This window comes from Mandrillus leucophaeus, unplaced genomic scaffold (assembly GCF_000951045.1).
Source record: "Mandrillus leucophaeus isolate KB7577 unplaced genomic scaffold, Mleu.le_1.0 Scaffold1251, whole genome shotgun sequence".
Lineage (NCBI taxonomy): Eukaryota > Metazoa > Chordata > Mammalia > Primates > Cercopithecidae > Mandrillus > Mandrillus leucophaeus.
Genome location: NW_012100888.1, coordinates 29,787 through 44,728, shown reverse-complemented (window position 1 = coordinate 44,728; position 14,942 = coordinate 29,787). Strand labels below are relative to the sequence as shown.

The 14,942-nt window shown below is 39.4% G+C and overlaps 1 protein-coding gene across 2 annotated transcripts in view; it reads right to left on the bottom strand.

Moving 5' to 3' along the window:
* UPRT (uracil phosphoribosyltransferase (FUR1) homolog (S. cerevisiae)) overlaps positions 1-13,552 on the bottom strand; it is a 31,082-nt gene extending 17,530 nt beyond the window's left edge. The window contains exon 1 of one of the 2 annotated variants that reach the window (XM_011971941.1): positions 12,971-13,552. In XM_011971941.1, the coding sequence (XP_011827331.1) occupies positions 12,971-13,356 (386 nt within the window). In that variant the 5' untranslated portion in view covers positions 13,357-13,552. The remainder of the gene's footprint in view (positions 1-12,970) is intronic. The other variant, XM_011971942.1, reaches the window with a different exon arrangement.
* Positions 13,553-14,942: the final 1,390 nt, after the last annotated feature.

Genomic DNA, 14,942 nt, shown 5'->3' with positions numbered 1-14,942 from the left:
AATGACTTAAGTATATAACTCTTCTAAAAAAAGGTCCATAAACTACAGGAGGTACCTAATGTTATACACATGTTACTACTTTATTTTCCAGAGGCCACCATTTATTAAAAGCTTCCTTGGTGCCCAGTAGTAACCACTTTTGGTGTATTATCTCATCTAATCCTCATGCAATTTAAGAAGTAGATTTTATTATCACCACCACTTTAGCAATGAGAACAGTGAGGCTTCCAAAAGTAAAGTCAGGTTCTTTACAGCCTGGAGCTCTCCAATTCCAAGTCTCTGAGAAAAGCAATGACTTATATTTTGCCCTAATAAGGAAATGCTTACTACCAAAAGGTTGCCAATTTTTTAGATATCCTTTTAGGATACTTCTCTCCCTGTGAATCAGATTGACATGTATATATAATGCAAACAACAAAACAATGAGTCTGGGAGGCAAATAAAATATCATTAAAATATTCCTTCTGAAGAGGGAAAAGTTTTTATAACATGGCTTGTAAAATATGTACTAAGGTTACCACATACAAGAATACATCCTTTCCAAAAATGACTAAAGTAAAATCTTGTGACTTATCACCTAAAAACAACTTAATTTAAATAAAATGCTAGTAGCACTGATTTAGTTGTCATTTCAAAAGTTTAAATGTATCACTCTCTCTGGGAGGATTATATACAAAGTTTGTTTGTAGTATATGGGGCAAGGGGCAGGTTGGGTGTTGTAGCTGGGCATAGGTTTGCCAGATTAAGCAAATCAAAATCAGTACCCACCCCTACAAGTAAATTTGTATTTCAGAAATCTCATGAAATATTTAGGACATACTTAACATTAAAAAATCATGCATTATTTATTTGAATTCAGATTTAACTAAGCATCCTGTACTTTGACAGGCAATCTAAGTTGAGGAGGAAGAATTAAATGGACTCAAACTCAGCTCTAATGTGCTTTTTTTGGTTTTGAGCAACAAGTCAAAGGAAAGTACAACAAAAAAGCTTTTCTGGCAGGTTTTAACCAAAGGAATGTTTCATTTAAAGTTAATGTTTAGTGAAAACATGACCTTTACATCCATAACTACTTTATTATTATGAGATCACTAAAATATAGTCCCAAAGTTTGTCATAATATACAGATGATTTATGAATGTTTTTCCTTCTCCTTCCTTTACCTTCACAAAAACAAACCCCCAATGAAGAATTTGGAGCAAACTTAACCAAAAGCAAAATGTTTTTTAAAAAAATAGTATAATGTTACTATTTTCTTTTTTTTTTGCCAGGTGCAAGTCACCAAGGCCACAGCACTTTAGCACCTTCCTAATAAACTCATAAAATAGAGTGTCAATAACTATTTACCTGCACCTCAAAGCTGTGTTCAATGTGAACATTCAAAATAGGACAGAGGAGAGGACCCACAGGCCCTCTTAAGGAAGCAGACTGCTCCTGCAGGACCTGGGAGACACCCCAAATACTGTGAGTGCCCCAACTATGGAAGAGAGAAAGGGAGACCCTCCTCTCCCAAACACACAGCCCCACTGAAGAATCTGAAGGTCTGTTTGTGGGAGAAATTTATGACCTTACCTGGAGCTGAGTCAATTTAGATTGCCAAGTGAAACACAGGGGTAGAGGAAGCAACAGAAAGGCCCTGGAAGCTTGCTGGGTCCCCAAGCAGCCCATTCCTGCCTGACAAAACAGGAATCCATCAGGAGTGAGGTCAGAGGAGTAGGGGGTAAATCTCCACAGGGAGAAGGAAATCTCTAGCTGAACTTTGTAACAATTTCAATGGGGCGAGAAGCCTCCTGGCCAAAACTCAGGGAGGGCACAAATCCAGTGAGCTGACTCCACAGGCAAGGGAAGAAGTTTTTCTTTCTCAACTTAGAGGCAGGTAGCCTGGGCAATTTTTCAAGCCAGTCGTGCCCACCGCCTGAAAACAGACTTGGGGCTGTTGGAGGGGGCACGGTGAGAGTGAGACCGGCACTTTAGTTTACATGGGAGCTGGGTGAGGCCTGTGACTCCTGGCTTTCCCCCGCTTCCCTGACAACCTGCAGGACTCAGCAGAGGTAGCCATAATCCTCCTAGGTACACAACTCCAGTGACCTGGGCATCTCAATCCCATCCCCAATAGCAGCCACAGCAAGACCAGCCCGAGGAGAGTCTGAGCTCAGACACACCTAGACCTGCCCCCACCTGATGTTCCTTCCCTACCCACCGTGGTAGAAGAAGACAAAGGGCATATAATCTTAGGATTTCTAGGGCCCCACCCACCACCAGTCCCTCTCCACACTACTACAGGTGCTGCTCCCTGGAAAGTGCCACCTCCTGGTAAGAGGCCAACCAGCAAAAAAATAGAACATGAAACCACCAAAGCTAAAAACCATAATGGAGTGCACTGCACCCCCCTGCCACCTCCACTGGAACAGGCACTGGTATCCATGGCTGACAGACCCATAGATGGTTCACATCACAGAACTCCCATGCAGACAACACCCAGTACCAGTCCAGAGCTGGGTAGACTCTCTGGGTGGCTGGGCCCAGAAGAGAGACAACAATCACAGCAGTTTGGCTCACAGGAAGCCACATTCATAGGAAAAGGAGGAGAATACTAATCAAGGGAACACCTCATGGGACAAAAGAATCTGAACAACAGCCTTTGGCCCTAAACCTTCCCTCTGACAGAGCATACGCAAATGAGAAGGAATCAGAAAACAAACCCTGGCAATATGACATAATAAGGCTGTTTAATAGCCCCCAAAAATCACACTAGTTCACCAGCAATGGATGCAAACCAAGAAGAAATCCCTGATTTGCCTGAAGAAGAATTCAGGAGGTTAGTTATTAAGCTAATCAGGGAGACACCAGAGAAAGGCAAAGCCCAATGCAAGGAAATCCAAAAACAATACAACAAGTGAATGGAGAAATATTCAAGGAAACAGCGCAAAGAAAAAACAATCAAAACTTCAGGAAACTTTAGACACACTTTTAGATATGGGAAATGCTCTGGAAAGTCTCAGCAACTGAATTGAACAAGTAGAAGACAGAAATTGACAGCTTGAAGACAAAGTCTTTGAATTAATCCAACAAAGACAAAGAAAAAAGAGTAAGAAAATATGAACGAAGCCTCCAAGAATTCTAGGATTATGTTAAACAACTAAACCTAAGAATCATCAGTGTTCCTGAGGGAGAAGAGAATTCTAAAAGCTTGGAAAACACATTTGGGGGAATAATTGACAAAAATTTCCCCAGCCTTGCTACAGACATAGACATCCAAATACAAGAAGCACAAAGAACGCCTGGAAAATTCATCACAAAAAGGTCATTGCCTAGGCACATTGTCATCAGGCTATCCAAAGTTAAGATGAAGGAAAAAATCTTAAGAGCTGTGAGACAAAAACACCAAGTAACCTATGAAAACCTATCAGATTAACAGCAGATTTGTCAGCAGAAACCCTACAAGCTGGAAGCTTTCTATCTTCAGCCTCCTCAAACAAACAAACAAACAAACAAACAAATCAGCCAAGAATTTTGTGTGCAGCGAAACTAAGCATCAAACATGAAGGAAAGATACAGACTTTTTCAGGCAAACGCTGAGAGAATTCACCATTATCAAGCCACCACTACAAAAGCTGCTAAAAGGAGCCCTAAATCTTGAAACAAATCCTGGAGACACATCAAAACAGAACCTCTTTAAAGCATAAATCACTCAGGACCTATACAACAAAAATACAAGTAAAAGGCAAAAACTAAAAACAAAACAAAACAAACAAACAAAAAAAAAAGTACAAAGACAGCAAAGAGCATGATCAATGCAACAGAACCTCACATTTCAATACTAACATTGAATGTAAATCACCTAAACGCTCCACTTAAAAGATACAAAATTGAAGAATGGATAGGAACTAACCAACCAATTATCTGCTGCCTTCAGGAGACTCACCTAACACATGAGGACTCACACACACATAAGGTAAAGAAGTGGAAAGAGACATTTCATGCAAATGGACACCAAAAGCGAGCTGGAGTAGCTGTTCTTATATCAGACAAAACAAATTTGAAAGCAACAGCACTTAACAAAGACAAAGAGGGACATTATATAACGGTAAAAAGCCTTGTCCAGTGAAAAACTATCACAATCCTAAACATATGTACACCTAACACTGGACCTCCCAAATTTATAAAATAATTACTAACAGACCTAAGAAATGAGTTAGACAGCAACATAATAATAGTGGGGGACTTCAGTACTCCACTGACAGCACTAGACAGGTCATCAAGACAGAAGGTCAACAGAGAAACAATGGATTTAAACTATACCTTAGAACAAATTGACTTAACAAATATATACAGAACATTTCATCCAACAACTGCAGAATATATATTCTATTCAACAGTGCATGGAACTTTCTCCAAGATAGACCATATGATAGGCCATAAAACAAGCCTGAATACATTTAAGAAAACAAATTATATCAAGTACTCTCTCAGACCACAGTGGAATAAAACTGGAAATTAACTCCAAAAGCAACCTTCAAAATCATGCAAATACATAAAATTAAATAACCTGTTCCTGAATGATCATTGGGTCAAAAACAAAATCAAGATGGAAATTTAAAAGTTCTTCAAACTGAATGACACATACCTCCCAAATAACGACACAACCTCCCAAAACCTCTGGGATACAGCAAAGGCAGTGCTAGGAGGGAATTTCACAGCCCTAAACACCTACATCAAAAAGACTGAAAGAACACAAACTGACATTCTAAGATCACACCTCAAGGAACTAGAGAAATAAGAACAAACCAAACCCAAATCCAGCAGAAGAAAGGAAGTAACCAAGATCAGAACAGAACTAAGTGAAATTGAAGCAATAGATATATATATATATATGATAAATGAAATAAAAAGCTGGTTCTTTGAAAAGATAAATTAAATTAATAGACCATTAGCAAGATTAACAAAGAAGAGAGAAAATCCAAATGACCTCACTAAGAAATGAAACATGATATATTACAGTTGACACCAGAGAAATACAAATGATCATTCAAGGCTACTATGAACACCCTTACACACATAAATTAGAAAACCCAGAAGAGATGGATAAATTCCTGAAAAAAAAATACAACCCTCCTAGCTTAAATCAGGAAGAATTTGATACCCTGAACAGACCAATAACAACCAGCAAGACTGAAATGGTAATTTAAAAATTACCAACCAAAAAAAGGTCCAGGATCAGACAGATTAACAGCAGACTTCTACAAGACATTCAAAGAAGAATCGATAACATTCCTTTTGACACTATTCCACAAGACAAAGAAAGAGGGAACACTCCCTAATTCATTCTATGAAGCCAGCATCACCCTAATACCAAAACCAGGGAAGGATATGACCAAAAAAGAAAACTACAGACCAATATCCTTGATGAACGTAGATGCTAAAATCCTTAACAAAATACTAGCTAACCAATACCAACACCACATCAAAAAGATAATCCACCATGATCAAGTGGGTTTCATACCAGGAATGCAGGGATGGTTTAACATACACAAGTCAATAAATGTAACACACGACATAAACAGAATTAAAAGCAAACATCACACAATCATCTCAATAGATGCAGAAAAAGCATTCAATAAAATGCAGCATCCCTCCATGATTAAAACTCTCAGCAAAATCAGCATACAAAGGACACAACTTAATGTAATAAAAGCCATCTATGACAAACCCACAGACAACATAATACTGGATGGGGAAAAGTTCAAAGCATTCCCTCTAAGAACTAGAACAAGACAAGGATGCTCACCCTCACCATTCCTCTTCAACATAGTACTGGAGGTCCTAGCCAGAGAAGTAAGACAAGAGAAAGAAATAAGGGGCATCCAAATCAATAAAGTGGAAGTCAAACTGTCACTGTTTGCTGATGTGATCTTTTACCTTGAAAACCCTAAAGACTCCTCCAGAAAGCTCCTAGAACTGATAAAAGAATTCAGCAGTTTCTTGATATAAGATTAATGTACATAAAACAGTAGCTCTTCTATACACAAACAGTACCCAAGCTGGGAATCAAATAAGAACTCAACCCTCTACAAGAGCTGCCAAAAAAAATAAATAAAAATAAAATCTTTAGGAATTGACCTAAGGAGTTGAAAGACCTCTACAAGTAAAACTTCAAAACACTGCTGAAAGAAATAATAGATGACACAAATGAATGGAAATACATCCTATGCTCATGGATGGGTAGAATCAATATTGTGAAAATTATCATATTGCCAAAAGCAATCTACAAATTCAATGCAATCCCCATCAAAATACCACCATCATTCTTCACAGAACTAGAAAAAAAAAATTCTAAAATTCATATGGAACTAAAATAGACCCCACATAGCCAAAGCAAGACTAAGCAGAAAGAACAAACCTGGAAGTGTCACACTACCTGATTTCAAACTATACTATAAGGCAACAGTCATGAATACAGCATGGTACTGCTATTAAAATAGGCACAAAGACCAATGGAACAGAATAGAGAACCCAGAAATAAACCCAAATACTTATAGCCAACTGATCTTCAACAAAGCAAGCAAAAATATAAAGTGGGGAAAGGACACCCTTTTAAACTAATGGTGCTGAGATAATTGGCTAACCACATGTAGGAGAATGAAACTGGATCCTCATCTCTCACCTTATACAAAAATCAACTCAGGATGGATTAGGGACTGAAATCTAAGACCTGAAACTATAAAAATTCTAGAAGATAACATTGGAAAAACCCTTATAGAAATTGGCTTAGCCAAAGATTTCATGACCAGGAACACAAAAGCAAATGCAATAAAAACAAAGATAAATAGCTGGGACTTAATTAAAGAGCTTTTGCATAGCAAAAGGAACAGTCAGCAGAGTAAACAGACAACCCATACAGTGGGAGAAAATCTTCACACTATACATCTGACAAAGGACTAATATCCAGAATCTACAAGGAACTCAAACAAATCAGCAAGAAAAAAAAAAAAATCCCATCAAAAAGTGGGCTAAAGACATGAATAGACAATTCTTAAAAGAAGATATACAAATGGCCAACAAACATATTAAAAAATGCTCAACATTACTAATTATCAGAGAGATGCAAATTAAAACCACAATGCAATACCACCTTACTCCTGCAAGAATGGCCATAATCTAATGTAAATGATGAGTTAATGGGTGCAGCACACCAACATGGCACATGTATACATATGTAACAAACCTGCACGTTGTGCACATGTACCCTAGAACTTAGAGTATAAAAAAATAATAATAATAATTTTAAAAAAAGAATGGCCATAATCAAAAAACAGTAGATGTTGGCATGGATGTGGTGAGCAGGGAACACTTCTACACAGATGATGGGAATGTCAACTAATGGAAACAGTGTGGAGATTCCTTAAAGAACTAAAAGTAAAACTACCATTTGATCAGCAGTCCCACTACTGGGTATCTACCCAGAGGAAAAGAAGTCATTATACGAAAAAGATAGTTGCACACATGTTTATAGCAGCACAATTTGCAATTGCAAAAACGTGGAATCAACCCAAATGCCCATCAGTCAATGAGTGCATAAAGAAACTGTAGTATATATATACGATGGAATACTAGTCAGCCATTAAAAAAATGAATTAACATCATTTGCAGTGACCTGGATGAGATTAGAGACAATTATTCTAAGTGATGTAACTCATGAATGGAAAACGAAACATCATATGTTCTCACTAGTATGTGGCAGCTAAGCTATGAGGATGCAAAGGCATAAGAATAATACAGTGGACTTTAGGAACTTGGGAGGAAAGGGTGGGAGGGGGTCAAGGGATAAAATATTACAAATATGATGCAGTGTATACTGCTTGGGTGATGGGTGCACCAAAATCTCACAAATCACCACTAAAGAACTTACTCATGTAACCAAATACCACCTGTACCCCAATAACTTATGGAAAAAAATAAATAAGTGAAACCTGAAAGCTTTAAAAAAATGTTGAAATTATTGCAAAAAAATGAGACAGAAAAATGAGAGAAACTATTTGATCTGATTACAACTGCTACATTAATTATCCTTTGTGTCAGGGACTGTGCCAGGTCAGACCCCCTTTCTGCCTCCTTGGAGTCCAGTCTAGTTAGGTATACCAGGATATGCCCAGTAAATATTATAACAGAGATCCGTATAGCTTAGTAGTGACTTCCTCCTTCCTGCTCCAAAAGTCAGAGGAGTCATATGGGAAACACATAAAAACCGAAAATATGTCCATGTTTTAAACAATTTGCATGTCACAGTATTTTTCTGTGGTGGGCATTTTGGTTTTGTGCAAGTTGGAAGGAAATGTTGGGAGATTCCTCCAGTGTTGATGTAATGCTAGGCCAGCCTCTCTAGGCTAGCTCTGTTTAGTGTGTGGAATTCCTGGATCACCCTATCTATAGCCCAAATCAGCAGGCTAGCAAATCAGCACACAAGGGAGACTGGCCATTCTCCCAGGGGCAATGCCCCCGTCTAAACACAGCACAATTACCTGTGGTCAGGTTTCACTCAAGACTATACAAACAACTGCTAAGAATGGGAGTCAGGAACTTGTATTTAAAAAGAGAGAGAGAGAGAGAGAGAGAAAGAGAAAGAGACTCCACAGGCAATTCTGATGCACACAGCTTTGGTTAAGGACAACACATTACTTAGTCACATAACTCAAATCACATCAGATTGCACTCACATTAGGGTTACACAGGATGTTCATTCACCCTAAGGATAATTTTCTCCTCTCCAGGTGACTAAAGAGAGTTACAAGCCTGAATGTGCTCCTTTCTTTGTCCTATGTCACATACTGACATACTCTAACATTGCTAAACTTTTATCCAAGCAGCTTGCTGAGGCCATGCCAAAGCCCCACCTAGGACAAATATACAGGAAGCATTCAAGAGCTCACACAACATCTTTAATGTTTCAGGAAACAAAAATAAAAAACAAAAAACTGGACAGGGAGGATGATCTTTTAAATACACTGCATTGCCTTAAATATGAGGTCATGAACTATATTCACAGGAAAAGCGCATTACTCAGATTTTGCTGGGTTTAGTATATAAAGGAGGCAAAAGACAAGGATGTGTGGTTTAATCCATTGCAACAACAACAACAAAACGACATAAATGAAGGAATATTTTCTTATCCCAAGTTCACCAGCAACCCACATATGTATGGCTGAGCAAATAATCTACTCACTCAGTGTTTACTGCACTTTGAAAGAGAGAAATTTATTTCCTTGAAATTCAATAATACAACCAACATGTTATGTTTCAAATATTGCACATTTCAAAACTTAAAAAGACATTTTAAATCAATACAGACAATGTTCTCAATCTTGCCTGTTTCACATATATATACAACAACATGCAGTCCTGCTGGGTCAATCCCGATTTCCCCATCCAAAGTCAATTCACAAAGCAATCCCTTCACTAGATAGATGCTAAGGACCAGAAACAATAAAAGAAAAAATATGTACTCCAGTGGATTCTATTATCAGACAGCTCCACAGTACACATTTATGCTGTCACATCAAAATAGAGAAGAGAATAAGCCCGAAAGAGAACAGGTTATAATGACTGAAGGCACCTTCCATAACTAGACCTATGTAAATATAGCTCCTCTTACCATAGGCACCTTAAACCAGCATCCTAGAGGGGCTAAAACAGGTCTTGTGTGAGAGGATGACAATTTTTTAAAGATAAAGAAAGGGAATATAAAGCCTCTAATTTGGTTAACAAAAACAAAACTAAAAACAATGTCCCCAGCCTAAATAAGCATCAATACATTACCAAATATTGTCGTGGGTCTTTCCATACTATATCAAAACAAGATAAAAATTATCTATGATATCCCAATATTGATTTTCAAAATAAAAACATGAATTCCACAGAGTTAAATTCCTTTTACTGTCTTCTGACAAATCAAGAAGACAGCACTCATGAATGCAATTAGAAGCATACACAAATCCAAACATGAGGCTTGAAATTCCTTAAATGTGAACAGCTCTTCACAGTTGATAATGAATGTTCATGAACAGTATCTTGCCTTAACCTCCCAGGGACTCCATGTGATATTTACCAACATCTTCATTTTACAGATGATAAAGGTGAAGCACAGAGATGCTAAACATATTACCTAAATCACTCCTCTGGATCCTGCCATCTCCTTCCAAACTCAGAGGAAAAAAAAAAAAAAGGATTCCACTTACACCCAGGTTTACTACATAACCCAGGTTTTTCTGACTAATGAAGTATAATAGGGTATTTATTTTGTCATATGTGAATGCTAAATGCCATTCCCTCTCCAAGCTCTATACAATGGAACTTAACCTTTACATTATCGTGACACTTTATGAAATCTAATAAAAGCTAAGGAATCCTCACCCTCTAAAAAAAGGCACACATGTGAATGTTCGTATCAGCATTATTCGTAATAGCCAAAGAGTGGTAAACCACCCAAATGTTCATCAACTGATGGATAAACAAATTGTGGTATATTCACACAATGGAGTATCATTTAACCATAAAAAGGAATGATCCCACACGGATGAACTTTGAAAACATGCTAAATGAAATGAGTCACAAAATGACCACATATTGTATGATATGAAATGTCCAGAATAGACATTCTTTTATATGTAATGTGCAGAATGGGCAAACCATTAGAAATAGAAAGTAGATTAATGATTGTCTAGGGCTTTGGGTGGGTTGGGTGAAAATGGGGAGTGATTGTTTAATGGGCATGGGCTTTCTTGCTGGGGTGATGACAAATGTTCTAAAACTGTGGTGATGAATGCACAGCTGTGAACATACTTAAAACCACTGAATTACACACTTTAAATTCTTGAACTGTATGGTCTGTGAATTATGTCTCAATAAAGATGTTATTTAAAAACAACTATTACAAATCCTCATATGAGTAAAATTTTCCAGATAATTTATGAGGGTTTGTTAAAGCCCTGAACCCCATCTACAGGTATGAGGGAGTCCAAGACCCAAGCTTAGTAACTCCTGCTCTACACAGACAAGAATCATCATCTATTTTTCTTTGTTGTACATGTAAGATTTATTTTGGCTGCCCCTACCCTACCACAACTACACCAAACCTATGCCTCCTATTTTTAAAGATCACTATTTTGTCTATTAGATAACATAACCACAGTAGTTTTCCGTATTGATTCATTAAAAAGAGTAAAATCATATAGTTTCATAAATATAATTTTAAAAGCTACAAAAAAAAAAAACCTCTAGCCATTGAGCATCTATTATTTGCAAGACATGGCTGGCATTCAAAAATTTAAAAGATTTCTGCCCTCAAGTCTAAGATGTCATAGGCAGGATAAGATCTATACAAAAATAACAATATATGAAATAGAAGGTGAATCTTGCATTAAAAAGACAAGGGAAGATAAGACAGAAATAATGATTAAAGGGAAGCTTCTTGGCAGAGGTGGACATTTATTTAATGCTGTGTTTCACCTTGAAGAATAAGTATCCTGAACGTGCATAAAGGAGACACAGGGAATTCCAGATGAGAGCAGAAACAGATATGCTTCAGAATTGTTCCTGGGAATTATGAAGAAGGGCCTTAATCCCAAGGTAAGGGGGCCAGGCATGGTGGCTCACACCTGTAATCCCAGCACTTTAGGAGGCCCAGGCAGGAGGATCACTTGAGGCCAGGAGTTCAAGACCATCGTGGACAATATAGCAAGACCTACATCTCTACAAAAAAATAAAAAATTAGCCGGGGGCAGTGACATGGCCTATAGTCCCAGCTACTCAGGAGGCTGAGGCAGGAGGATCACTTGAGCCCAGAAGTATGAGGGTACAGTGACCTCTGATCTCACCACTGCACTCCAGCCTGGGTGAATGGAGAGAGATCCTGTCTCAAAAATATCAATCAAGCTAAGGATCCTGACTTTATTTGGTAGGCTCTGAGAAACCAAAGAAGGTTGCTGAGCAGGGCAATTACTGAATCAAAGATGTATGCTATGAAGATTGATTGTATAGTAATGTATGGGTGCATGTGGAAGAGAGGAAAAACTGCAAGCAGAGAAACAGTATTATTACAATAATGTAAGAAAACGTTTCTAGAGTCTGGTTTTGGGAGTGGCATCTGTCATTCAGTAGCCATTTTTAAAAGATCAAGGCATGCCCTCCCCACCCCTGCCACTGAAAAAGGCGTGTTTTGACATGCTGCTGATTTACAGTGCTGCCAATAAAGAAAATGGCTGTAGTTCATCATGGTACATATTTCCCTGGGGAAAACCCATTTACAATGTAGGTTTAGCAATTTCAAAATAACATTTTAACATAAAGTTCTGGTTACATTGGTTTGTGGGATTAGGAGGGGCCAAAGGCTCCTTTAGGCTCCCTTTGATCCATTAACTATGTTCTGTGAGTTTACAGTGAAAAATCTTGATAACAGTTGGACGATAAGCTTTCATGTGACCAAGTAAACCTGAACTCCAAGACTAAAAGACCTTGTTTGCAGTAGCAAATACTAAAGGGTCAGGGCCTGAATAGAATTTCTTTGAAATTGCTTTATTTCTATTTATGAGCCTGAGGTGATTGGTGGTAGTGCATAACCTATAGTAACCCTTTCTGGGTTAGAGGTTTACCATGTGGACAAGCACTGGCACATAGTATAGGGGAGTTTACCTGCCTGGAATGGCCAAGGAGTTGTCTTCTCTGGGAGAGGAAGAGCCCAGAGGCTACCTAAAGTCTTCCTCCCCACCCAAAGTGATGTTAAACACCGGAACTTGGAAAGAGAAGGTTGGCGTTCCAGTCACACCACGCACACACACACCCCCCAAATAAAAGGTCTTACCCAATCTCCAAAGTTTGCCAAGGCCAAGAACACTATCTCTTAGCCCTTTTACTTCCAATCCCCGCCCACAGCCTGCAAGACCCTCCACTTCCCTTTCCCCTTCCGCTCTCAGCTTACTTGTCCCGGATGATGGTCTGCAGCTCCCGGATCTGATCATTCATAGGCAGCAGCTTAAGCTGCGCCCCAATCTGCCGGGAGAGTTCGCAGTCCCCTAGGAAGGAGTTGCCAGCTGGTGCGTCATAGCTGCTACTGTCACCACTACCACTGTTGCTCTCTGAGTTGAGGCTGGAGCCGACGCAGGCCCCAGCGTCCAGCTCGGCAGGCAGGCTACAATGGGTGTGCCCCGTGAGGAGAGTCACCTTGGCCCTGGAGGCTCTGTTTCCCCCTGCATGGTCCAGGATCGGATCGCCAGGTCGCAGCTGCTCGGGACTTGGGGTTGAGGCAGAGTTTACTTGCTGGTTGTGACAGGGCATTGAGTCCGGACACTGTAACTCCGTGGCCATACACCGGGCCCTGGGCTATCCCCGCTGCTACCGAACACTAAAGATAAAGAGGAACAGGTAGAAAGGACAGATGCTCACGTGCTCTCTCGGTTGCTCCCGCCTCTTCAGAACATCTAACCCTGGCTGTCCTTTCACCCCTAGGCCGCTGTTGGTTTCCTTTAGCACACTTTGGCTCACTCCCGCCCACATCAGACGTACTGCCTGCCTAAACACCCTATTGGCTTCACTCCCCGCCACTCTGAGGCGCCACTGCTTGTTAACCCTTTGAGTCACCCTTGCTACGTGGGTTTCCACAGGTAGCTAAGCCCCCGCAGCGAGGCCAGGGATGCCAGCTTGAAGTGTCTTCCGGGAGCCCCTGAGGCCTCTGCATTCAGAACTTTGGGTGATTGGTAGAGCCAGGAAAAACTGGGGGTGGCAAGTGATGCTACACAGTTACACACATAAAGCCCATGTTTTCAGACTTTGTGACCCAGCAGAGAAATTAAACCTCAGTAACCGCATCTTCAGTTAGCTTGTCTGCGTAACTGAAGGAAGAAGTAAAAAATGCTTAGCAGACTGCTGAAGAGCCTGTCCTCTACTAGACAGTTCTAGAAACTGCAGCTTCCCAAGTGTGCTTGACCGCCAAAGCTTTTCTTATCTTTATTGGTTGGGCCCTACAGTGTACACGTTGCCATGGGGATTCAGGCTGCATTTCAGATCCACTATCACTTTGAATCTTTTAAGTACTTGGAAAGACGCTTATTTTTAAGTGTGTGGACTCACTATAACGGCCTGAGGTCAGAGTGTCTAGGGCAGTACTTTTCAAACATCGGTATGTACCACAGTAATTGTAGAGCTTGTTAAAATGCAGGTTATGGCTCATTTTTGAGATTCTGATTCTGTAGATCCGAGATGGGACACAAGAATCTTTTTTTTTTTTTTTAACTTTTATTTTAAGTTCAGGGACATATGTGCAGGTTTGTTACATAGGTAAACTCATGTCATGGGGGTCTCTTATAAAGATTATTTCATCGCCCAGGTATTAAGCCTAGTACCCACTACTTATCTTTCCCAATCCTCTCCCTCCTCACACCATGCACTCTGCAGTAGACTCCAGTGTGTGTTGTTCCCCACTATGTGTCCATGTGTTCTCATCATTTAGCTCCCACTTATAAGTGAAAACATGCAGCATTTGGTTTTCTCTTCCTGTGTTAGTTTGCTAAGGATAATAGGCTCCAGCTCCATCCGTGTCCCTGCAAAGGACATGATCTCATCCTTTTTTATGGTTGCATAGTATTCCGTGGTGTATATGTACCACATTTTCTTTATCCATTCTATCATTGATGGGTAGTTAGGTTGATTCCATGTCTTTGTTATTGTAAATAGTGCTGGAGTTAACATATGCATACATTTGTCTTTAATAATACAATAATTTATGTTCCTTTGGGTATATACCCAGTAATGGGATTGCTGAGATGAATGGTATTTCTGTCTTTCCTTTTCTTAACATGCCTATACAGATTTTTTAAAATTTTTTTTATTTCCATAGGTTATTGGGGAACAGGTGCTGTTTGGTTAGATAAGTAAGTTCTTTAATGGTGATTTGA